The sequence below is a fragment of the Ambystoma mexicanum genome, chromosome 3q, assembly GCF_040938575.1.
Source record: "Ambystoma mexicanum isolate Mex_15411 chromosome 3q, UKY_AmexF1_1, whole genome shotgun sequence".
In the NCBI taxonomy this organism is placed as follows: domain Eukaryota; kingdom Metazoa; phylum Chordata; class Amphibia; order Caudata; family Ambystomatidae; genus Ambystoma; species Ambystoma mexicanum.
In genome coordinates, this window is record NC_090926.1 from 266,497,599 (window position 1) to 266,524,759 (window position 27,161).

The 27,161-nt window shown below is 45.7% G+C and overlaps 1 protein-coding gene across 3 annotated transcripts in view; it reads left to right on the forward strand.

The window, feature by feature from the left end:
* Positions 1 to 27,161, forward strand: part of RDH5 (retinol dehydrogenase 5) — a 274,923-nt gene that overhangs the window by 239,387 nt on the left and 8,375 nt on the right. For all 3 annotated transcript variants that reach the window (XM_069653727.1, XM_069653728.1, XM_069653729.1), the window contains exon 4: positions 2,442 to 2,605. In XM_069653727.1, coding sequence (XP_069509828.1) covers positions 2,442 to 2,605 — 164 coding nt within the window. The remainder of the gene's footprint in view (positions 1 to 2,441; positions 2,606 to 27,161) is intronic.

The window sequence follows — 27,161 nt, forward strand, 5'->3', positions numbered from 1 at the left end:
TCTCGAGTTCATTGATGGAGGTCTTGTACACAGGTGTATGGTATGTGTTGGTTGGCCAGACCCAAAAGGGCCTCATCGCAGTTTAATTGTGCATTGCTCAGCAGTTATTCCTGTCCTTCCTTGGGGAAGGTCATTTGGTTCAGGCCAGTATGGCTCATCTATGTTGGAAGCTGCAAAAGGGAATACACTTTTGGGTTTTGTCTCTTAGGTATTTATGGCAACCAGGAAAAATCTATTTGCTGAAAACTCCAGAGTAATATTAGTTTTTATCACACATGAAATTACAGAGAGCAGTCTCGGCTTGGAGCAGCCAGTGGTGTGACCCATCTGCCCTGCCGAGACCTTTTTCGATCAATTCACCCTATACAATGGGCACACAGGGCCACCATAGGAACCAGACAACCTCTTCCAGAACGCATGCCTTTTAGGCCAGAAGGGACATGGCTCCCAGCATCTGTACTTGTGGATAATCCACCAAATGGAAGGGAAGCTTTCTGCCCATTCTGAAATCGTATATGCCGTCCAGGGTCGAGAACGGTAATATGGGCTGTGTACAGGGGCGCAACGAAACCTACACTTCGGTGGGTGGAGGGGGCTAACCCGTCAAATGTTGGGAGAGGCACTAACTTCAGAGACAGTGTGGGAGGGGCAGACATATTTGTTTGAGGGCATCTAACTTCTTTAGGCATTCTAATATGACTATTCCAGTGAAGCTTCAATGTTACAGTTAACTCCCTCGGTTAAGTCTGAAAGCACCCCCACTTCATGTGAGAATGAGCCGTCTCCTGCCCCCCCTTGCCCTTCCAATCACTCAGCTGGCATGCAAGTACTAACCCCACATCACGATTTCAATTGTCTAAAAATGTATGCATATGAATGCAGGTGCTAACAGTGCAATCCTGTACCTTAGTAATGGCCGGCACTTTGTTAACAGCCCAGCCCAGGTGCCTTTTAACATCTGTGTCCTGTTCTGTCTGGCCCAGATCTGTAGCTCAGCCAGGTCGAGTCAACATAGCCCAACATTTTGGGGGCAGGGGGAGGTGAGGTGGGCGGGGCTGAAGCCCAGTCAGCTCAATGGTGTTGTAGTACTGACTGTGTGCTCTGGGGGCACAAGAACCCACACTCGAAATATTTCAATTATCGTTACCATGCGACAGCATTACCTAACGCGCCCACATTTTCCTAAAGTACCCCACATGGGAATCTTTAGATCAGATGATTTGGGTTCCATGATAGCAGGCTGGCTTCAAATTAAGTATACTTTCCGAGACGGGTCCCGCCACACAGAAGAAGCTTGTCGAGCGCAGAAGTTGGTGTAGAAGTGACATCACTTATAAAGTTATGCCAAGTGTCAATATTCTTCACGCCTTTCACATGTGAGTCATTGTGCTGAGAGGGAGAATGGCATGGCTCCCACCCTGATAGCGTCACTCCTCCCAGTGTAAAGTGGTGCACGTGGTTGCCCTTGCTCTTTAAAGCAGCCCTTTGCTACGTTTCTGCCAATCTCAACACCTTACATCCAAAACCACGGACCATGGAGTGGGTTAAGTGCAGTGCTGGAAATGGAAAACATTTATTGAGGGAACCCTGCCTTCTTATGAAGGAGGGGGCAGGGCCAAGGGGCGTGACCCCACGGCCAAGTTTGCGCAACACAGTATCTCTATATAGAACCCAATCGTGGTGCTTTGCATAAAAGCAAAGAGCATTATGGGAACATCATAATGTCCACAATTTTAAATGTTAAACATGTCTTATAGTGATTCAGTAAGAAAACCTTTTAAGCAGATAATGGACTTTACTGTTTTGATTGGTCACAATATTCACCCTAATAAAGAGATGTCTGTAAATTACAGGACATAGATACCAGTTTGCAAAGCTGCAAAACTGTGTCAGGCTTTGGTAGTTTTTGTATGTAATCTCCAGTACTGAGTGTTCTGAATGCTTGTAGAAGAACAGGTTGTGAAGGAGTGAGAGCAACCTGCGGTTCACGAGCAGCTTTCAGAAGACTAGGCAGCGCTTGTGCATAGTCTTCTGAAAGCAGTCTAGTCAATGAGACCCAGGAGCTAGAAGCCCCTTGGTCTGGGGCCGGAGCGCCGTTCCAGCCCATTGCCTGCGCAATTAAGTTAAGTGCCTCACACTACTCTCATCCTTGACAATGCACACTGCCACCACCTTTTCTCTGAGCCAGACCAGTTCAAACCCTAAAGCTGAAGCTATTGCATTCTTGTTTTTACTATAATCTCTCTTGCTGTGGCAATCTTCCTTTCCTCTGTAGATTATCTGTACTGTGTGTGTTCTTGAACCCAGTTCTGTGGGGTTTTTGTTGTGAGAAGCATTTGTGCTCATCTCGCAGCTTATCAAATCAGGCAGGATGACTGGCGCACGCGCTCTCAGGGCAGACCTTCACTGATGGCAACCCTCCTTGTTCTTCTGTGTTGCAGGAGGGACATGTACCACTTTGGAGTGAAGGTCAGCATCATTGAGCCCGGGTTCTTCAAGACCGCAGTCACCAGCCTGGACACCATTGAAGAGGCGCTGCAGCAGCTGTGGAGCCAGATGTGCCCTGATGCCAGGAGGACTTATGGGGATAAATATTTTCAAAACTGTACGTTCAGGAAATCAAAATTAACTGACTGCTTAACCATTCCATCTCTCTTATTTTTTTTTAAACAATTTTTATTAAATTTTAAAACATACAAACTCAACAATGTGCACTTTTGATAATCACAAGCAAATACAAATAAATCGCCAACAACTTCCCACCCCAACTCCCAACTCCCATTCCCTCCCCTGGGCCTACCCTACACTTCCAGTCACAGTCACTCTTTGTCTATGCCACTACTACGGTGGCGACGGATTCTCCAACTGGGATTTCACTCCCTTCCTGAGTATTATGCACAGAGGCAGCCAACTCTGCTATGAGCTGTTTCCACATGTCCACCCCTCTCACTCCTGGTTCCTCCTCTCTGCTCGACGCTTCCATCAACGCTACCATTTCTGCATTGGCCCATTGTAGCAGATGCATCCACCGTACTTGCACTACCGGTCTTACCAATGCTTCCCATCCCATTGCTATTCTCTGTTTCGCTAAAATATACGCTAAATCCTTCAGCTTGCTTACATGTTTTGCCCGCTTGGGTGTTGGAAAGCACCCCAGCATGCAGGCTTTGGGAGAATCTACGTCCAACGTGATCCCGGCCTTTGCCAACAATTATGGCACCTCCCTCCAGAATCTTCTAATTTCCACGCATGCCCAGAACATATGCACTAGGTCAGCGTTCCTCTCCCCACATTTCGGGCACGCCTGGTTACCTGTCTGATTAAACCTGGCTATTTTGTATGGGGTCAGGTATGCCCCATGTGTCACGTACAGCTGGATCTGCTGGAGTCTGGCATTTTGAGATACCTTCTTATGATACCTTTTCACCCTGTCCCATTCTCCATCTGACAGTGGTGCTCCCAGGTCCGCCTATCACCTCCCCCGGACTTGATCTATTTCACTGCCTTTTTCAGCCATCAATAACTAGTATATATGTGAGACCTTGGTCCCCCTTCCGATAAATCGTAAAAGGACTTGATCGCGCTATTCAGCAGCATTTGCGTGTCGGGATCTGGCCATGTCCGTTTCAATCCAATCAACAGTCTAGCATGTGTAATGTACAGACCCCTATGTATCCCAGCATCCTCTACCAGCTCTTCGAAACTCTGGGGTTTATCTTCTACAAACATGTCTCCTACTGTAGCTACTCCCATGGGCTCCAAACTTATCCTTACATTCTTCCTGATCTGTTCATCTACTCCCGCAAGCACTGCCAGCGGTACCTGCGGGGAATATGCAATCGCAGTGCCCTGCGCCATATGTTGCAGCCCAAACACAGCAGAAGGTGCCCACTAGTTGCTTGCACGCCTGGTAGCCATTTCATTTCCTTCAAGAAGAACGGTCTGCCTGTTGTTTTCAGCAGCCTCAATTCAGTAGTTGGTTCGTCCGACAGCCATCTGGCTATGTATTGCAGCTGGCTGGCTACGAAGTACACCTCGAAGTTGGGCAATTTGAAACCCCCCGTTTGTGTGAGTTCTGGAGCTTCCATAACGCCACCCTGTTTCTCGACTCGTGCCAGATGAAGCTGCAGCATACGCCATGTAATTTACTAAAACACTTTTTCGGAATTGGGCACATTGGCAAATTAATGTAACAGTCTTGGTAACGCCACCATTTTTAATAGTGTCGCACGCCCCATCATGGTCAATGGCAACCTCCCCAGAATGTTATACTCTTCTCTATTCTCTCCACCGCTTTCTCTATGTTATGCTTATGTTCTCCCTGGGGTCATGATATATGTCTACTTCCAGGTTACTTATGGGCTTCCCTTTGTACCCCCAGGGGGTACAAACTAGATTTCTGGGGATTCACTGATATGCCGGACACCAAGGCATACCGTGCCAGCACCTCCAGGACATACTGTGAATTCTCTTCTGGATAGCTCAGGTACAGCAGCATGTCGTCTCCATACACAATTCCATCTCTCTTCGATATTACAATCATGGATATTATAAACATTGGCTTCCTATACAAAAAGTAAAATTGAGGCATTTGGCCAGTCAGTGAACCTGCCTGGCCCAAGCTTCCAGGCAATTGTATAACTTTTAAACAAAGCAGCAGGAAGCCATAACAGAAAAAATGTGGGGCAATGGTAGAATTGTATGCAAAGAAGTAGTGCAACTATGTTTCCTGATGGCCTGGCCCCGCTCCCCACAAACCCCATCGCCACGCCCCCTGCCACGTGTAATCCAAACCCACAAACAAACATACTTGCTGTTTAAGGGAATGTGCACTGCACTGAATTGCAAGTTTCAACTACTTGTTCCCACACTTTTATCTTAAAACGATCCATTCTGGAACGGATTGTTTTTAAAATAAAAGTATAGGAACAGTAGGAACAGCAACATGTTTTTTTTAAAGTAGGTGAGCACCGCTCTCATCTGCTCCTGCCCACTTTGACAACTGGTGGGGCAGGGGGGTGGGGGGTAGAATAAACTGTTGTAAAAGTGTTATAAAACAAAAGCAAGTGGGAAATTTGGCACTATGGAAAAAGCTACTAGTTGTAAGGGGTTTGCTAACAGAATTATTCTGGCATGCTGTGCCATAGATAAGAGTATTTATTCTGTGAGGAGGCGAGCGGCATGGCCATATGTTAACAAGAAAGAAACGGGGGATATTTGATGAGGTTGGAAGAGGAAAGGTTACCCCTGTAATGTTTTAAAATAATGCTCCATAGGGCGATATTTTAAAGCACACAATGCTTTGTCTGAGCTCTAAAATTAGGATTATTCTACTCTTCAGTACAGTATACGCCTATTTTAAGAAAGATGGGTATAGGTCAAGAGGCTGGCTCATTGTGCTTGGTTTGGAAACACGATAATGCTGTGCAACATGATACGATATGATAGTTTATTAATATAGCGCCTATACACAATGTGTTTCAAAGTGCTTCAAAGCAAAGGAGGGGAAAAAGGAAAAATACAATGACATTCTTACAGGCCATGAACAACAAGAATGTGAAAATAGCTCTCGTACTCGGCTTGGCGACATTTTAGATAGTGCAAGTGCAAAGACACATATAGGAAGGAAAGGGAAACAGACAGGCGATTACCGCACCAGGCCTGACGGCATTTCTGGTTGAGCCGGAATTTACAAGAGGTGAGGGAGAGGGGAGGAGAAAGGAGGGAGAGGAACAAAACAAGCGACTATCGTACTAGGCCTGACGACATTTCAGAAGGTGCTGGAAGGGGAGAGAAGAACAAGTATGGAAGGGAGGAGGAGACAAACATGTTGCTATCATACTAGGTCCAGGGACGATTCTGATAGAATAAGTGCATACAAAAGAAAGGGAAGGTGGGAGAAGGGAGAGGAGGAGAGAACAGAGAATAAGCATTGAGAAAGAGCATAGACACAGAGTGGAGAGGGAATACAGTTGCAGAGGTCATAAAACACATAATGTTGCAGGGAAGAGAGAATGTAGGCAAGGAATCAGGAAGGGCACAGCATGATTCAGAGCCACCCTGAGTGTCAGATCCGGGTGAGGTCCACCTTTTTATCCCTTGAATGGCCCTCAAGGCACCAAGCCATTAAGTAGCTACAAGCATTTGTTACATTAGCCATAGTTATAGAGACTGTAAACACATATTCACATGGGTTTGGGGTTCACCCAAGGAATTTTGAGAAAATTAGTACTGAATGGTATAATTTAACGTACACTGTATCAGTAACATAGGTGACCATTAGATAGTTTGTCGGGACAACTTTATAACAGGCTTTTAGAGATCTCCCTCGAAGAATACACAGGAAATTGGTGGCAAAAATGAATCTTCAGAGCCCATTGGACCAGCATCACTGGTCTAGATTAAAAAGTAAGCTTACAGGAATTGTGGGGTTGACCCTGATGATTTACGAGAACATTTTGAACTGAGAAATGTTAATACTATTCTAGATTATAAATTCATTTTGATTTATGTAGCGCACACTGCTATAAAATTAGGGCTGTACCGAATAACATATTTAGTATTTGGCCGAATACCGAATAGTTTGTCATCTATTCGGCCAAAGCCGAATAAGAAGCCGAATAGTTGCTTTATTTAATAAATCATGTTCCAAACTTCAAAAAACACACTTATTAAAAAAAAAAAAACACCATTTTAAATGCATTCTATACTGTTATTTCTCTTCATTGTAATTAATGCAGCATCTATATTTAAAGTATAAAAGCCAGAAATAAAGCAGATTTAACTAAAATGAAGGGACCAAATGTACAGAAGGTTGTTGCATATTCAATGCCAGTAAAAGTAGGAGACTTCAGAAATGCAAAAGGACTGCCTTTCTGAATCAGATGCATTGCATTCTCTATCCAGTTGCAAAGTCGATGTGGTTGAGTTTCGAAACTTCTTTACAGCTCAAATAGAAATGTATAAAATGGTTCATGTCAGCTCATGCAGGGCACAAGTCAAGAGGAAATCTGAAATGCTTGAACTCCATCTCACAACTATTCACCCACCCAAACAAATGCTGCTCACTTTTCACTTATCTTAGCCACTCTTTCTCGCCAATACACAAACATATGCAACTTATCATTCCTGATAGAATATCAGATAATGTTAAACTCAGGACTCAAGTCCTCAAAAAAAGAAAAGGGGGCGAATAATGCTGGGCCTACATGCATCCGTTGCTGACAAGTGCACATCCAGAGAAGAACAATAGATATCTAATGGGCGAGAGGTGTCTTTATTTTGTGGAAAAGCAGGTATTAAAAATGTATCATTGAACTGTGTTGACATTGTAAAGTGGCTCTTTTTGAAATATGTCAATGCTTTTTTCTAATGATCACTTCAAGTGTATATTTTAGTCGTAATAAAAACTCTCCACTTGCCTCATGGAGCAAAGCACATTTTCAAAACCTAGAATAACCGTATAATTATTTTATGATAAGTTATCATTCCAAGGTGGACAATCTGGTAAATGCCTAGTGTACTCTTTTTATCAATACTCATATGGGCAAGGGAGCAAATAGCACCAGTAAGGGTGTTGCTCTGGCCTGCTTTGTATACAATGGAAGATCATTTTGGGAACATAAGAGTGACCACAGATGCTTCGATTTGACAAGTATGTCTCTGATAAAAGGATGTTATGCTCGACTCAAAAATTACATCATGCAAATTTGGCTTGGTGATCAGTCAATTTAATTTTTTACAACATTCATCATTAAAATGTTTGCATCATTGAAACATATATACTATTTGGGACAGGCTAGGGATTTCTCTGTGATGATAAAATGATTGCAACATGAGTCACTCCTTTGGAGTCCCAAGGCTGTGCAGGATTTCCGCCACGCCTCAGTGGAGGGATGGCTGTGCACACCCACAGTTCCAATGCACAGACATCCTAAGAGAATTTGTTTGTTTGTTTTATGATTTGTAATGCGCACCAGACCCGGGGGTATCAGGGCGCAATAGGCATCAAGGAGTTTGTTCAGCTTAAGTTACAGTGCTGTGAGGTCACAGGAACAGGCAGTTATACAAAATTATACACAGGAGTTCAGCTTGAGTTACATTGCTGTGTGACAGGTACAAGCAGTAATAAATACATACAAAATATACAGCATGTGTACAGTCAGAAGGTGAGATGAGGTTATTGGTCATTATCCTTAAGCCAATGGACGAGGTTGGACCTGAAGCAAAGGTAGGGAAGGTCTTCCCTCAGAGGCGGGGGGAAGGAGTTCCAATATTGGGCAGCTTTAACCGGAAGCTGTTTCCACCTGTCTTAGTTTGTTTGAATCTAGGCACTGATAGGAGGTTGGCATTAGTAGTTCTCGTGGGGCGGTTGGAGGAGTGTCTTGTGGATCTAGCAGTAAGGTATAGTGGGGCGGCATTGTGGATGCATTTATGGGTCAGGGAGGCTACTTTTAGTAGGATTTTCTCTTTCGTGGTAAGCCAATTGTTATTTCTTCTGATGTCAGAGATGTGTGCCTTCTTAGGGATACACAGGGCTGCTCTAAGAGCGTTATTTTGTAGAATTTGGATTTTATTGGTAATATATTTATTGCTTCCTAAATATAGGGCATTGCAATAGTCCAGTTTCAACAAAATAAGGGCTCTTACTAGGGTGATGCAGTTGTTGGTGGAAAGAAAAGGCTTAGCTACAGGTATAAGCGGTGGAGGAGGCCATGAAGTTAACTTGTTTCTTAAAAGTGAGAGTGGTGTCGAGGTAGAATCCAAGGGTTTTGACTTCCTTGGCGACTTTGATATTGTTGCCATCAATTATAAAGTTGGAGTAATTGTCGCCTAGTTTGTTTAGGTTGGCAGTGGTGCCAAGGATTAGGAGTTCCGTTTTGTCATCATTCAGGCATAGACCGTGAGAGGCCATCCATGCCTGGATGATGAGGTACACTCTATTCATCAAGGCCAAATCCTTATTGTAGTCTCCCGTCAATGGGATGAGGATCTGGGTATCATCGGCATAGTTGGTGTAGGTGATACCGAGACCATCAAGAACATCAAAAAGGGGCTTCGTAAATATGTTGTACAGGGTTGGGGACACGCAGGATCCCTGGGGCACTCTGCAGGAGATGGGTGTGGGGTCGGCAGACTCTGCTGGTGAGAACACATGTATTGTCCAGTTGTCAAGGAATGAATGGATCCAGCCAATTGCTTCTTGTGAGATGTGGGCAGCAGAATCCAAATGGTTGCACAGGATTTTGTGATCAACTAAGTCGAAACGCTGCTGATAAATCAAGCAGGAGCATTAGAGCTGCCTTTCCGCTGACTCTAAGCACCTCGATTTGTGCCTTTAAGTCGATCAGTGCTGTTTCAGTCCCGTGTTGGGGCCTGAATCCGGACGGGCGAACTCCTAGGAGGTGGATGAGTTCCAGGTATTGTTGGTTTTGAAGGTAGGCTACCTTATCTAGGATTTTGAGGAGGAAGGGAACTGTGGTGATGGGTCTGTAGTTTGTGGGTATAGTGCAGTCCAGAGTCTGTTTTTTGAGTACTGGGAGAACCCAAGACTCTTTTAGGTTGGTGGGGATGGTGCCAGAGGAAAAGGAGGCATTGATGAGTTTAGTGATGAATGGTGAGAGGTCTCTAGCTGCATCCTTTATGATTTGGGCTGGGAAGGGGTTGCCTTGGCAATTAGATGGTTTAAGGGTGAGTATGACTTCTTAGAGCTCTAGGATGGATACTTTGGTGAAGCTGAAACAAGGAGGGTGATGGAATGCATTTGGGTTATGTTAGGGTGGGTTTAGTGGTTATGGGTGTGGAGAGGAGAAGGGTTTCTTTTTTGTTGGCAATAAAAGTTTGAAGGGTCGCTACCTTATTGGTTAGGGTGTTTTGGATGCTGGTGCACCATGTTTTATCCTTCGTGCAGGTATCCGGGGCTTGGATTGGAGTTTCCATCTCTTTAAGGATGGTAAACAATTCTTTTATGCTTGAATTTTCTTGGGAGATTAGTGAGTTCAAGGAGGATTGTTTAGCAAGTACAACTTATTTTTGTAGATCGTGGAGAGTTTACTGAGGTTATTCTTATTAGTATCAGTGGGATCTTGTCTCCATATTTGTTCTCTTTTTCGTTTTTCTAGTCTGAGTGATTTCAACTGTGGGGTAAACCATGTATTCACATGCTTTTTGGTTTGCTCTTTCTGAGTTTTAGCGGTGCTATAGTGTCTAGGGATGAAGTCGTTATTTTGTTGTACTCATCTACCATAATAAATGGATCAGTATAGTCAGGGAGTGAGTTCAGGGTGGGTAGGATAAGGGGGGTGAGTTTTTTTTAATTCGGCTGTGATATTTCTTTTGTTTCTGGTGAGACAGGCAGGGGATAGGTTATTGTTTGCTGATATGGATGTGATGGCTTCTAGAGTAAAGGATATCAGGTGGTGATCAGACCATGGTTGGGGTATAATGGAGGTGATGTAAATCTGGCAGTTGTAGTCTGCGATCCAATCTAGAATCCTTCCTTTGATGTGTGTGGGTAAGGTAACTTTTTGGGTGAACCCATGTTCTGCAAGGGAATTGTTGATTTGTGTGGCATTGTGGTCAAGTGGGTCACTGAACCCTAAGTTTAGATTGCCTAGGAGAAAGCATTGGGAGGTGTTTTTTAGGTTGTCAGAGAGGATTGTTGTTAGGTCTTCTTCAAACGATCCTAGGCGGCCTGGTGGTCTGTATATTAGATGGACAGTCAGGGTTTGGGAGTCAGTGATGGGAAACTTGGCTGTGAGGGATTCACATGAATTGATGTTTTGTGGCTGGGAGAGTCTCAAGCCTAGGCTGTTTTTGGCGATTATGGTGAGACCTCCGCCTCGGGATTTGGTTCTGTCTACTCTGAGGAGTGTGTAATCCTCAGGGATTGCTATCATGAGTGAGGAACCTGCTGCTGAATGGAGCCATGATTCTGTAATAGCTGGTACGTCAATTTTTCCAGACTGGAGTAGATCGGCTATTTCGGTGGCATGAGCTCCCATGGATCGGGCATTTATTAGAGCGCCTTTAATGTTAGGCAGGTTAGTTTCAGTTGGTAGTGCCTGGGGATTATGAGTGTGCTTAGGGGTGTTGGTGGTCTGGGAAGGCTGAGTATCGTTCAGTGTGGGGGTGTGGTGAGTGGTGGTGGCATTGTGGGGTAAGAAGTTCGGTTTGAGAAGTGGGTCAGAGTTTCTGGCAAATCTTATTCTAGTGGGGCACAGAGTCCTGGCCAGGGGTTCATAGAGTTTAGTGAGCCTAGCGCAGAGTTTAAGGTTTCTCTGGGGAAGGCTGTGAAGTCTGGAGTCAGAAATGTACTGGCTGAAGGGGATAGGCCGTGTGATGTTGTCCGAAATCCCAGTAACAGGAGTCATCTCAGCAGATGGTGTGGTAGGTGCCATAGTGGAGCTAGATAAGTAGATTAGGTAGAGGATAGTCCTCAACAAGGCAGTGTAAATAGTTGGCAGATACATAGTAGGGTTCCACTGTCCCAGGCTAACAATATTGGATAGGCGAGTGAAGACAATACATTTGCATATGGTGCACAAAAATAGGCTAATTCAATAGGGGGGTGCCTATGCATGAAACAATACTTTTGCATATGGTACACAAAAATAGGCTAATTCAAGATGGGGGTGCCTATGCATGAAACAATACTTTTGCATATGTTGCACAAAAATAGGCTAGTTCAAGATGGGGGTGCCTATGCATGAAACAATACGTTTGCATATGGTACACAAAAATAGGCTAATTCAAGATGGGGGTGTCTATGCATGAAGCAATACTTTTGCATATGGTACACAAAAATAGGCTGATTCAATAGAGGGGTGCCTATGCATGAAACAATACTTTTGTATAAGGTGCACATAAATAGGCTAGTTCAGGTGTAGGGCAACTATGCCTGGCACAATACCTTTGAGAGTGACAGGGCTGGGTTAGAGTTAAGGTAGTGGGGTAGTCTGAGCACAATGCTGGTGTGAGTGGCATTAAGCAAGGACCTGCGGGGCATACATATTGACAGGCACCATGTGCATGGCTAGGTATGGTGCTAGATTATGCGTGCTGATGCGGGAGTAGATTAGTACTCACATATTGTAAACTGCCTAGTCTAGGAAGAGTTCTCTGTCGATGGCGGTCCGGCAGTCACGGACAGGCACAGACAGGCCTGTGCCTTATTGGGGTGCCTTGATGGGAGGGCCAGCTGACGCCATCCGGCGCAGCCATTTACAGGCAATAGACATTTTGAGCCAATGAGCTGCTCCGGGCTCGTCAGCTGTGCGTTGCTAGGCGACGTGGGAAGCAACGTGTGCGGCCGCCATTTTGCGGCAGATCCTCGTATCGGACAAGCAATCTGTAGTAACGTAAGTCCAGACGTGCAGGTAAGTTACATATAAGTCTTTATTGTCTCCAAGTACAGGTTTACTAGTAGGAGAACAGACACCGGCTTCCCACCCGGCGGGCTACACCAACTGACTTTCTTAGAACTCACACACGTCACCCAAGTAGCTCTGTAGGCGCGTGCATTCACACCGTACACATTCCATTTCAATGACTCACCACCAAGATAGATTATAACACAATCAAGTGGGTTAAAGGTGATTGCAGGCTTGGTTGGGGTACGTAGATTGGGTACCCTAGCAGGATTTAGGGCTAAGGGGGAAAGTGCCCAGTGCACAGTTGGAACCCCTTACCCTGCAGCACGTTCGGTGCTGGTAGCTCTAGGCCTCTTCTGTTGGTGCTCTGGCGTCTGGCAACCTTTGCTGGTGGCCTGGAGAGGGTGTGGGCTGGGCTCCTGCTCACCCGAAGGATCGTGGTGGAATTGGAGGGAAATCATGTGCAGACATGGAATTATGCACTGAAATGAGCAATTGTGTGTCAGTGATGCTTATTGGCAATGACTTTGGGGGTCCCTTGAGAATTGACAAAGATTAGTCAGTATACAGTGCGGTTGCTCACCAGACTGCGCCAGTCTCACCCACACAGACAGACTCAGAGGCACAGAGAAAGTGCCCTGGGTTGGTGTGTGAGGCACTGCATAGAGCCCAATGGAACAGAACAGCCCCAGTGTCAATAGATAAGTGCCCCATGTCATTAGTACAGAGGAACATATGTTGCTGGTCCCGGCCAGCACACAACTATATCCTGCACTGTTTTCCAATGCAAACAATAGATATTTGCTAAAGCACCACCTAAGCCACAACTAAACAGTATATTAGCGTACAACACCGTAGTTAAAAGAGAATGGGATCAGCATACGATGTGCACAGCTGCAGTTTTAAGCACCTTGAAAAGTTACTAACAAATCAACCAAGAAACACTCATTTTTTTGGTTTTTTAAGTGATTTAAACAAAGGGCACGCTCGACCTGAGGCCCAACTCAGAGAGTGGGGACAGTACTAGGGGTGAGCGTGCTAGTTAGCCAGCAGCACAGAATTGTCTTAAGAAACCATAGGTGACAACTTAAAACAGGGTACCTAGACAACAGGAAACGTTCGGAAGGCAACCAAGACACACTATACCCTCAAAAGCACCTGAACATGACCGGAAGCAAGTATAGCCTAACTTTAAAACATGATCGAAGAGGGCTGCTGACACAGCTAAGAAGGGCTTGATTAAATACAAAAAGCAATGTCATACAGGCACTGGCAGGCAGCATAGCTGTGCCCTGCCACAAATTATTGGGTGAGAATGGGGGTGACTGCAGTAAAACCCAAGTGCTCCCTCGGTTGCAGCGGGTAGCTAAGGGAGTACTCCTAGGCTGGCTGGCACTGCAGGAGATGTCGTGTTCCCTTGTATCCAGTTCCCCAGCCCGCGTATTCCCATGGTCCATGCAAAGTGACAGTGTTTTGCTTCCCCAGTCTTATATGTCCCATTTGGCACTCTGGCTGGGATACTGTTGGCCCATTTGGTAAAAGTGCGTTCCTGCACATCGCCCCAATTCTTGGCTTCTCTGGGTGCCAGATTTGTGGCTCTGGCGCATTTGCAGGAAGCAAGAGTCAGCGAGAGGTGTTGATTGACACCCCTCTCGCCCTATTGACCACGTGGAAAGGTCGCAATAGTTTGTGCTTGGGCTAGGCACTTGCCAGGCACAGCCATTGTGGCATTAACTGGTCATTGGTGGTAGAAGGTGCAAAATGGTATGAGTACCTGGGCATGCGGTTGGCAATACTGAGAAGGCTAGATAGATGGGCAGGAGCGGTTTCCGTGGAGTTCAGGCTTCCGAATCCAGATTGGGGAGGTTTGTTCAGATCATGGACTTCCAGATATGAGTTGACTTGGGTGAAGACTGCACGTTCGAGTATCTTGGAATTAAGAGGGAGATGGGAGACATGGTGGTAGTTGGGAAGGTTGTTGGGATCAGCCAAGGGTTTTCTCAGTAGAGGAAGCACAATAACCATGTAGTAGCAGTTGGGGAAGATCGCAGAGGCAAGGGAGATCTGAAAGAGGTTAGAGAAATGAGGAATGGTCATTATGGCAATCTTTTCTATAATCTGGGGTCCAAAGGGATCAATGGTTGATTATGAGGGATGGGCCCAGTGCAGGATGGCAAGCAGTTCAGTCAGAGAGGTAAGTGCAAAATCAGAGAAGATATATGAGCAGGTTGAAAAGGGTAGTGTGTGGAATGAGGGAGGAGGAAGTAATGAGAGGACTGTGTTGAGGGTATCCCAAATCTTGGATAGTTTAGAGAAGAAGAAACAGGAAAAGTCCATCGCTGAGAGAGGGAAGGGAATGGAACGTGGCCGCGGAGGGGCGCGCATGTCCTGAGAGCGGTCTAGGTAACATAGTAGGGATTCAGGCAGAAATCCATGTTTGGTAATCTGGTTAGATGTAGGTACGCGGGGTAGTTGAGGGATAGAGATGATAAAGTTAAGGAGGAGGTGATTAGAGGGAGATGAGTCGATGAAGGGGGTTTGAAGATATGAGGGTGGGGGATAGAAAGATTAGGTCCAGAGAGTTGCCATGAACATGGGTGGGCTGGTTGTATTGGGAGGTGATACAGTGGTTGGAGAGGAAGGAGTCATGTAGAAGCTGATGTGGGGTAGTTAAGTCAGGAAGGTTCACTATGGTATGACTATAGTCAGCCCCCATAGCAGGGCGACTCCATAAGCAGAGGAAGCTCATGGAAGAAAAGGTTGAGAGTGCCAGGTGGACCATAGATGACAGTTATAATGAGGGGAGGAGGAGCAAGGAGTTGAACCCTGATGTGGTCTTAGTAAGATGTAGAGAATTCCAAAAGGAGCAGTGGGATAATTTTTCTTGATTAAAAGACCTCCCTCCCCACCTTACTTGGAGTGGTGAGGACAGTGTGAGAAGGTAGCAGTGCTGTGGGGTGTGGTTCATGTTTCTGTCATGGCTATCACCGTTAGTTCCGGATGGTGAGGGTCACAGTGGTGCGTATGAAAAGAGGTTTTGTTGCAGAGTTTTTGAGCATTCCATAGCCCAAGTGTGAGATCAGTGAGTGGGACAGGATGGGGCAGGGGAAGGAACGGGGCGGTGAATATGGTTAGACTGTTTTTGGGGCAAGTAATAATGGGGATGTTTGGGGGAAGAGATAGAATGGAGATACAGTGTGTGTAGTGTGGGCAAAGAGTGGGGGAGGAGTACAAAGGAGTGATTGAGTGCAAGCTCTTGGAAAATGTTAAGGTTAAAGTTAGTAGGAGGATGAAGATGAGGGGGACAGGGACATGGTGGAGCAGTGTAAGAAAGAGGAGCATGAAAGGGGTTAAGAGGTGATGATGGTTGGGTGTGTAGTGACTAAATTGCAATGTGATGTAGAAGACAAGCAAGGCATTAGCGATCAAAATACAATGTCGTTTTCAGGAAAACTGGAGCTTTTAGTGACTCTAATGCACAAGTAGGGAATTAGAAGCCAAAATTAAATTTGATTAAGAGGGCAAATAGGGCATTAGGGATCAACATACAATGTGAGTTAGAGGACAATCAGAGCATTAGGGACCGAAATACAACAGGAGAGCATTAGCAACCAAAATATAATGTGATTTAGAGGACAAGCATGCCAGTAGGCGGAGCAGCGCTGACTGGTAGTTTGAGTCCCATGGCGGATTTGATATATCAAATATCCGAGAGCCAGTACACACTTAAGGCACAATTGGGCCTCATTACAAGTTTGGCGGTGTGGGAAAAAATGGCAGTAATTCTGTTACTGCCCCATTTATCCCCGCACTGCAAATTAGAATTTTTGGCGTATTTACCGCCAGTGGAATTACCATGAAAAGTGGCAGATTCACCTCCAGGTTATTGCTGGTGGTAATTCCTCCACTTTACCTGTGAAAATCAGTGGGTTTACTGAACGTTAATTCCACCAGCATTAAATCCCCCAAATATCCGCATGAAGTCCTATGGGCTCCAAAAATGGGGCATTAGCACTACTTGTAATCCCGTGGTAACTCCATGGGGCCAAGTGCTGGATAACAGTTATTGAGTTTGATGGTATGTCAGCAGATTTATCACCGGAAATACTGCGGAACTCGTAATGAAGCCCAATGTGAGTGATTTGAGGCAATAAAGATAAGGGTTGAGTAAATAAGGGGAATTAAGAGTACCATATCATAGAAAAATGCAACTTACGTGACAATCACAGCAGTTGAATCATGAACAGAAAGCAGTATTAATGAAGCATCCTAGACCCGGCCAGACGGAAATAGGGCCAAACGGGTCACACCCTCAGAAAGGACGACCTTTGAATGGGACGCCAGGCATTACATGGTACTGCCTAGGTCCATCGGGGCTGACCCTGACCCAGTGATGGTGCCATAGAGGACAGGATCAGGTGTTACTCGTGAGCCAGATAGGCCCTATCGTTGAACCTGGGCCTCATGGCGCTTGCAGATTGAGTGGGGGAGCAGGGCACAACGTCCTCTCCCTCTGGGGATTCCGGACGAGTGGGCAGAGAGAGACGAGGGCTGCAAGATGGAAGGGATCCTCCCACTGTCCTGTGGCACAGCCTGGTTCAATCATAGCTGAGCCTGGCCGTGTGATGGTGCCAAGGAGGACAGCATCAGGCGGTAGTAGTGGGCTAGGTAGGGCCCATCATTGAAGCTGGCTCTCAGATCACGCAGGCCACGGTTTGGGCAGTGACTCTTAGGTGATGCGAATACTTTTGTTGAAGGTTCTAGGCTTTGTAGCATGGTCCACAGAGTCACCCCTGGGTGAGGTAGGCTATGAGGGTATCTAGGTGCCTTGTTGGATTCTCATTTGCTTCTTTGCCCGAGGGGATTGATCCCGTTACCCAAGCCGATCTCACTTTCCACAAAATCGAACATACCCTCAGACGTGCTGGGGTGCAGTATCACTTCTGACCCTTGAGTTCGCTGTCGACTGACCATCTTGCCATTCCCCCTAGGCTCATTCCTCCTCTCACTTCTACTAGGCAATGGGTAGACTATCTTTGTCTTAGTGTCTGACTGCTGCTAGCCCTGTGCCTCAAGGGAACGTCCCACTGTTATCATCTTACATTTTATTCCTTGTCTACTTCAACTAACAGCCTTTCCTCCTTGTCCATTCTCCTTCCTTTCCTCAAACGCTTCTCCCTGTCACTTTCTTTGTTTTTTCCCACCCATCTACCTTGTTCCATGGCGTTCTTCTCTTCTACTCTCTACTGTACTCTTCCTGGATTTTTCCTCTCCCACCCTCGCCCTCTCATTTACTCTCCTCGCTTTTTTCATGTTCTCCTCCTCCTACCTCATCTCTACTCACCCCAATGCCGACACCCTCAACTCTCTCTGCACAGCCACCTCTTCCAGCACCTTCAGTTCTGTCTCCACTCAACCTCCTTCTGCACCTCATGCACCTTCAGCTCTCTCTGTTCTTCTGCCTCTTCACACCTCATGCTTCTGCTACTCCAAACAGCAACACCCAATGTATCTCTGCCCAGGAATATATTGGGGCTTATCCCCTCCTACTGGGTCAGGCTACTATCTATGATTTTCATGTGGGAACGCTATCCGTTTCTGGCTCGGGATTGGTTACGTGGTAAAACTTTGTGTGTGTTTATTGATGTCCTCACTAGGCACTCTGCTCTACAAACATAGCCTTTAATTGGCCACCTGCCATCTTAAAACTCGAAATCCCGAGCATGCACGAGAAGCGCATAGACTGAGTTTAAGAAGGGAAGTGGCATGACCGGCAACTAATGTGTGCGAGGAGAGGGTGATAGCTTGCAATGGTTGGAGTGGGTAATGGGGGAGGTGCTGGAAATGTGCTTTTAATGGCAATCTTTGCATACTTGAGGCACTAGATGCAAGCAAAACAAGACAGGACACGGATGACATTTATTGGCACAGCCAGCATGACAATGCCTTCTTGCAGGAGCGATATTGGCATGATTAGGCACTGCCGGAAAACATGTACCTTCTTAGTGGCAGTCCTGGGATCTACTAACAGCTACAGTTATCTTTCAGTGGGAATACTAGCATTATTGGGCATAGGCAACAAGTATGTTCTTCCAGTGGGAATACTGGTATATATGGCATAGCCAGCAGGACCGGGTCTTCGTACAGTGAGTATTTCTATTGAGTAACATGAATGTCATTTTGATCAGAAATAGCATACATAGGAAAAAGTCAGCATAGAAGACAGAAGCATTCACTGGGTAGGGTGCTATTACAATAGGTTGGGGAACATGTGAGTGGGATCAAACTGGTTGGTGATAGGATGGCATGGTGGGATAAAGGACATGGACGGAGACAGGGACAACAATAGAGTATATACAGGTGAACTAGTGCCATTATGGGTTACAAGTAAACATTAAAACCTCTGTATTCAGTGCCTGGATGTGGGATAACCATGATAGGGATGGGCTATGGTCCAGATGGGATAGGTACGAGAATGTCAGGGATCTGGTCCTTGGCATGCAAGTGGGTTTTGTGAGGGGTCAGAAATGAGTGGCAGCTACAAAGTTGCAATGTTTTCAACATCAGAAATCTTTATTAAAAGAAAGGGGTTGGATAAAGGGATCGGCGTGATTTTTCCGTCACGGAAAAGTTTGCAACGGAAAAGTTTGAATGAAAAATGTGCGAACCACAAAAGGTTTGCACATTTGCCATGCGAACACGCATTAAAACCCCTACAAACCTACACCCCCACAACACATCCACCAGACACCACACCCACACCCTTAACACACCCCCACCCACACCTCCAACATACCCAAACCCTACTTAACTTTCCTTCACGCTGTCTCCCTGCGGCACCAGTTCCGTTTCACTTCCGTGATCGGTAACCGGCCCCGCAGGGTCCTTTTTTCAGAAGCTGCAGGGGTTTCTCCTGCAGCCCCCGCTCCCTATACTGTAAAGTATAGTGTGTAAAGTATAGTGAGCAGGGTGTTGGCGGGACACCTCCGCAGCCCCCATTTTTTATATTGTTTTTAAAAAATATGGGTGTGTGCTGCGGGGGTGTCCCCCGCAACACTCCGCTCACTATACTGTATAGCATAGTGAGCAGGATATTGCGGGGGACACCCCCGCAGACCATGTCTTTTTGTGGGGGGCAGGGGTGTTGTCCAGGCAAACCCCGCTCACTGTAGTGACCGGGGTGTTGCGGGGGACAAACCCCCAGCCCCAAGTCCGACCCCACCGACACACCTAAAAACACACCCCGAAAAGTTCGGACCTTTGGTAGTCTGAACTTTTCATACTGTTTGTTTTAGGTCTTTTGGGGGGGTCAGACTTTTTTATACAGTAAAAACGTACAGTACCGCATAAAGGCATTTCTGTCCTAAGCCTAAAGAGAGTTTCTCTTCCTAGAATACAGTCTGTGTCTTGTTGTCAAAATTATGCAAACTCTCCTTGTGTCCAAAACGTATCTGACCCTCACACTAGGAACGAACAATCAAAGTTTTAAGGTAAGTGTCTCTGTTTTGATTTAGCAAAAAAAGTGTGCAAAATCCAAACATGAAAATTCAACAAACAATCCTTCAATCCAGGAGCTGGTTGCCTTCCCCTAGAAGATTTCAGGTAGGATAGCGAAGGTGTCCTTTTCAAACAATGATTCCTTAAGAGTGTCTAAAATGTCTCTTTCACACAACAATTTATTGAGGATGGCGAAAAGTATCTTTTAAACCAATGATTCTTTAAGAGCAGTAGAAATGTCGCTTTCACACAATACTTTCTTAGGGGTGGCAAAAAAGTGTTCTTTGAAGAATAGCAAAAGTGCCCCTTTTGCACAACAACTTTTTTTAAGGATGGCAGAAGTGTCCCTTCTACCCAACAACCTCTTAGAGTGATACCCTGCCAGATATTCTTCAGCAGATTCTTAAGATCCCCTGGTGTACTCTCCTGACAGGTATCTTTTCTCCCAAAGGTTCACTGCCTGAGGGGCTTCTTTTGGTGCAACCTCTTAAAATGTTCTCTTCCTCATATTTTAAATGGATTACCTGGTATATTTCCCTGCCAAGTATCCCCCTCTGGGTTTTGCAGATCCCCAGGTATACTCTCCTGCCAAGTATCTTTCTCCCAAAGTCTCACTGCCTGAGGGACTTCTTTCACCAGGACTTCTTAGAATGTTCTCTTTCATTATAACACAGTTGTACTCTTTCACTGTTTATACTTCATTGGCTTTTAGGCACTAGTTGTTCCAAATTCCCCAATATTGACATCTCATATATGGAGACAAATTCTGTCTGTTAACTTCTTCACTAGTATGCAATTGCTTGTGACAATACGTGTTCCAATTTTCCCCAAATAGGCATCTCATATATGGAGATTTGTACAGATTTTGTCTTTCAACTTCTTCATTAATGTTCATCTGCTAGTGATAATATTTATTCCAACTTTGCTCATACTGACTTTTCATATATGAGGATTTGCGTAAATTCTGTCTTTCTAGTCTACTTGGTCAGTATTCAAAATACATTTTCAATTGTTCATATGCCTGTCGGCATACTTCGGGGTCCCCAACACCAATGGGCAGACTCATCGGTGTCTGATGGAGTTTCCAACCCGTGACACGTTGCTGTGCTGAGGTTTTCACTCTGGGAAGACTTCTCCCGCTTGGCAGACCCTCATTCTGTTCTCCCACCAACTTCACATTCTTTTGCCAGTAGGAGATATGCTGTTTGTCAAGACTACGCACCCAACAGATTCCCTGCTGGTTCTTCAGCGGTGCTCCCACGGCATCTGCTGTGCTTCTCTCAGTCTCAAACCTCTCCAGTACGTTACACTCAGAAGCGTCCGTCTCTTTCAGCACAGTCAGTTTCTGTGCATCCGCTACTGCCATCGGTTCTACTTCCTGCTTCGCCCGCTCTGCATCTCTCTTCTCTACCTCTCAATTCAAGGTGTTCACCATGTTTAAATGTCCGGCACAGCTGATTTCCATTGTGACAACTAGTCCGCACGTTTAGCTTGGTGTTTCCTTCAATCCACATTAAGTCCTCCAACCGCTTCCTCATCTCAGTACTTGAGGCTTAATGGGAGTTAGCGTCCATAGGAATTGTAGATTTTTTAAAGTTACATTGTTTTGGATCTTTGTTTAAAACAGAAACATCAGAGACAGCAGATGTTAAGTGAGTATTATCTGTATATGAGGTCTGAATAGTATTCTGCTAAGATTGTTTTACAGGAAGAGATTTTTGGATCTTACAATGAAAGGGATTTGATAAAATGACAACAAGCCATTAAGAATTCAGGAATTATAGGGTCTTTCTCATTTATAAGGGAAGAATACTGTGTTTCTCCCGATGGGGTCACCACATCTCCCCGACAACCACCTGCTACCATGTGATCCTCCCTCATAATACCACCCCCAGGGTCAGGATCAAGTAACGACTGCCGTCCCCTGGCCACATAGTAAGAGAACTTTAGCTGGGGATTAGTGATGACTCCATAGGATTCATCACAGATTTTAACCACATCATGAACAGTACAAGTGATGAGCTGGCTTTGGTTATGGTGGGGAGTGTATTCCAGTGGGGGATGGGGGTAGCAAAAAGTGGCGTAATCAGGAAGAACCATAGGGCTGGGGACAGATGAGGTTGAGAAGAAAGGATGATTGCAGTGTGCAAGGAGCAGATTATAGACAAATACTCTCCAACCTTTAGGGAGGGGCAAGACTGTGGACAGATGTGTCGACCAGGAGTTTAAAGAGAGTGGTGTGCATAATGTGCATGACCGTGTGTTGACTGTGTGAAGAGGTTGGGGAGAATCTTGGAAGGTGGAAGAGGGTGCATGTAGCAAAGTTGAGAACATTGTTGAGGGGAGAGAATGAGTACAGGGGAAGGCCGAATAGTAGGCTGTCAATAAAGCCCAGTTTACTGAGGTCAAGGGTTGATATGAGAGCTTTGGTTGAGTGGAAGGGAAGAGGTGGGCAGATTTGTCTCATGTTGAGATTGCCCTTGTATGCTGCCATGCATAATTGTTGGAGTCTAAGGCCGCTATCAAGGAGAATCCAGCAGTTGTGAGCCTTAGAGAGGGAGGACAGCAGGTAAGGAGTGAAATGTTGGGGCAGCATTCGAGGCAGGGAGAAGAGGACTTCAGCTTTGGATGTGTTCAGCATCAGGCAGAGTAGGGCCATCCAGTGACGAATGTCAGAGAGACCGTTTGTGATGCATTGAAATAGGGCAGGGGTGAAGAAGGGAAAGGAGATGAACTGGGTGTCATCGCCAAAGAAATGATGTTGGAAGCCTGAGCTTGCCCAGTGAGGAGGTATAAAGGTTGAAAATTAGTGGGTCCACAACTGATCCTTGAGGGACACTGACTGGCATGGGTCTAGGGGAGGAGGTGTTAGAATTTCATGAGATTGAAAAGGAGTGGTAGGGGAGGTAAGAGGTCAATTAGTCAAGTACAATGCCCTTGAAACCCAGAGAGGAGAGAGTCCAGAGGAGGGAGCGATGGCCAACTGTGTCAAAGGCTGCAGATGGATCGAGTAGTATGAGAAAGGATGTGAGACTACAGTGATGGGCTGTCGTTAGTAAGTTGGAAACGTGGGTGAGTACAGTTTCAGTGGAATGTTTGCTGGGGAGCCTCATTAGAAGGGTCACAGAGTGAGTCATCCTCGATGTACTGGACAATGCAGTTGAAGACTACAGTGAAGATTCCTATGGATGACTCACTGAAACCCTGCCTAAAGTCTCCTACCACGTGCCCAGGAGAAGGCTGATGCTTCCTGATCCTACTGCTGGGGGTGGTGTACTGCGGGAGGATCAACTGGGAGGAGACAAGGCACAGGGTGGTGAGGAGATCCCGTGGGAAGAGACATCGTTTTTTTCCTCTGAAAGGAAGAATGTTCCCAAGGTAATGGCTTATGGTCATTTTAATGTCCTTAACTGCTATGTTACATCTTGAGTTGTCGACCTTAATGCTGTAAGAGCTGAGCAAACTTTATCAAAAGAAATATCCTTTTTGGTATCCCAAATTAAACACCTCCCTCAAACCAAAGAGTACACTATAAAGGAATGTGGAAATGTTGTCTTCAATAAACTAGCTTCCTCTGTAAAGCCTAATCTGCACAGCTCTCTTAATAACTTTAAGGGAATTAAACCGACCATTAAAAACAATTTAAATATGTAAAACCTAACTTTGTGGAAAGAAACTACAAGTCCCAGAATCCTAGAGGGATTGAGACGAGGAAGAGGGCTGGAGAGGGTGCATCTATAGTAGTCAGGCAATTAAGCCTAGTAGCCATTGCAGTAGTCAGGCAATTGAGACTAATAGCTCCCACCTGAAAATGATCACTGAACCTGGCAGGTATAAAAGGCCCCCTTAGGGAGAGAAAGGAAGGAGGAGTGGAAGGAGCTGGAAAGTTGGCTGGAGTGCAGGCTGTGACAGTTGAAGTAGAAGGAAGACACACGGCTGGCAAACCAAGCAGAAGTGGGAGAACAAGAGGGATGCCGGCACAAGGAGACAGTAGATTTCACTTGCATGTTCTGAGAGAGTTCTGTCCTCCCAAACTCTCAAGTGCAGAGGCTGCACAGTGGAAGACATGCTGGAGAAACGGTTTTCCCCATGTGAGCATGATTGCTGTGTTTGCCGAGCTGCTGGCGTGTAAAATACTGAGGCAAGAAGCACCTGTCAAGTCGAGGGTCTTGGAAGCAGAGGAAACTCCCAAGATGTGTGGCCGTGTCAGAGACACTGGTTCAGGGGAAGGGTGTGGGTCTGCAGCAAGCCAGAAGCAGTTGAAGTCGGGGAAACAGTGCGACCCGCAGAGCAAATGCTTCAGAAGCCGGTGAGTGAAGCACGGCATTCTAAAGCATTGCACAAGCCTTGCCGGTAACAGTATCCAGCTCCTTTGCCACTCATGTAAGACTTTCAGCGAGTAGAAGTGGACCGCTGTATTCAAAATCCCTTGAACAATGGAATTGTAACACACGCATGTAATGTAAAAGTCTTCTTGCTCGCGTACATAGTTTTGGACAATAAGCATGCTATAACATGCCCTATTTTAACCTATTTTCATTTTTAGTTTTGACTATTTGGTAGGACTGAAAGTGCTGCCTATAAGCCAAAGTTATTGTCATGGGGAGTAAAGGTAGGAGAAAGATGAGATGTGAGTAGGGACACACAGCCTGTGGGTGTTGTTTGGTAATGCACCCACCCACTCACTGTCCAAACCAATGCTAGACTCTATTGCTGTTCCTACCCACTAAATGTCCGTCCCCACTCAAAACACACCCGCCTGGTATCACTGCGTCTCGCTCTGTGCTTTCTGAGCAGTATTCTAAAAGGTAATTGCTTAATTTGCAGATAGAACGCATCGAAACCAACTCCTGATGCAATACGACAGACTTAACCAAGTGTGCCTCCAGCCACTTGATTTATATAGGCAGCATGCTCATTCTTTCATCAGTTCCCTGAACTGAATTCCTGTCAAAAGCAAGCATTGGTTAAACCAGATGTTTTGGCTCTTATATAGGCATTCTAGCACAATTTTTCAGCTTTCATCAGCGCGTGGTCTGATAGTACCATTATAGCAGTGCCTGCTAAATGCAGATCCTATGCCTGCATGAATGCCAAAACTATTGGCTTTGTCAATGCTTGTTTTGCTTGAAAAAGAACCTCCCCACTCCCACTGAACCACCTTTGGTTTGTTCCCCTCGGCCTTTACTGAGAAATGTGTACACCCCTCCAGTGAAAAATCACTAGCTGTCACTGCACATAGGCTGACCATGGCTGCACAACATGAAAGTGGGGCCTGAAAGCAGTCTGGTCTACCCATTAAAACTGGCTTCAAACTGTAGTAAAACAGCCGCAAATGAGAAAATACAAAGCAATAGGCACATGCTGTGTAGTGCTACTGCTGCCAAACACAAGTAATCAACGTACAAATAACAAAACGGCACTACTAAAACTTGGAGTACAATAGTCATAGGACCAGAACAGCGGCCATGGGCTAGTCAGGGTGGATAGCCTGCAATCTCCAAAAACTGCCCTCCGAACAAACTCCATTGGGTGATTTGCTTGGGTTTATCATCAAGGGTGCATATTGTGAACCCCATCTTGAACTTCATTATTAACCTAGCATGTTCCCTGCCCTACACCATAGAGCTGAACGCTGGATAAGACATGCCCCTGCTCTCAGTAGGCCAGCGGGGACATGCAATGATTACATGCCGCATACTACAGAGAGGCTTTCGCCCATTTATGATGTACTGTATGAAGGGGTCTGTCTCCCTCAACTACATAATATATAGTATAAGGTTCCCATAAGGCGTTCTGTGCCGCGACCTTGTATTCATACGGACATAGAACGCTGAGGTGAATTTTAGTGCCCTTATAATTCACATTTTAGGGGTATTTTATTCTTTACAATACTAAAACATATCAAGTCCAACAATTTAAAAATGTTCGTTGTGATTATCCAAACTAGCAATATAAGGGGTAGGAATTTCATTGGAAAGTTTTAGCTGAGTCATTGTTTTACATAATTACCTACATTTGACCCTAGTGAGGTGCAGGGTTGGGCCCCAGAGTGCACCCGGTACATGGCAGAGCAATCTGACAATAAATACATCTTTACAAACGCATGTTTCGCCAAGGGAGTATAACTTTATTTTCCATACCTGAATAAAGAATACAAGCCCCAGAATGCAAAATAATGAAAGCCTGAAAAATCTCCTGGTCTCCACCACTAAAAGTTGGTCACTTAAAGACAATCCTTAAAAGAAATAGTGTGAAAAGGCCAGCAGCCAAAAGTATTTGTTGGGCACAAACTTCTAGCTCCTAGTATTGCACACTATTAAGAACAGCCACATAAGAGCAAACCCATTCTTTTTTGCATGTCAAACTAACATTTATGTTAGGTAACTAAAGCTGCGTGTGGGATTTCAGTTCGGTAGCCGCATCACAGGTTCAATCACCTAAACATTTACGCATTCGAAAAGGCCCTTTAGAGAACAAATACATCGGTTAAAAGTAGTGGGTGTTGCTAGCTCTGGAAAAGATCAGGGGCTAAGCTAATGTCGTGACTGGTGGGACTCCGGGCTAGCTATAAATTTGGTAATAGCCCCTGAGCTTCTATCCGGGGCTACAACCAAAAGACCTGGGGCTATCGCCCCCTCAGCACACAGAGGTGTAGCCAGGATGGTCTAACAAGTGGGGTATGAAGCTAATGTAGTTGGGCCCACCGCAGTAACATTAGCAACTCTAAACGGTCACACAGCGCTGCTGAGTGGGCATTTACAGATTTTGGGCGGGCCTTGCCCGCTCAGGCCCTACCCTGCCTACACCTCTGTCAGCACCCCTCAACCCCTGACCCACTTCACCTAGCAACGCCAGGCCGTTAGCTTGACACCGCCTTTTGTTCTGCAGGGTAGTGGCGGGAAGGAGAGAGAATAAGGGTACAGTGCGTGTGTGGCAGAGGGGAGGATTGAACCGGCACAGTATTTCCTGCAAAGACTGTGAATTTATTGTATTTCCTCCTGGCCTGGGGTGGCCAACTTTACAAATGTTTTGCAGCACCATTTAGACGCAGTGGCTCATCAGATATAGTTTGTAGCATTTGCAGTTTCATACAGCATAAATGGCGCCCCTGCAGCCCCACTCAACCATCCCTTTAAGGGTGACACTAGTAATAAAAGGTATTTTAGCGCACACACAGAACAATAACAACACTGTAGGGTGGTTATGCATACTGAGCACTGACTTGTTAGATTTATATTCAGGGCCAGTCCTAGAATTCCCAATGCCCTATGCGGCAAAAGCCATGGGGCC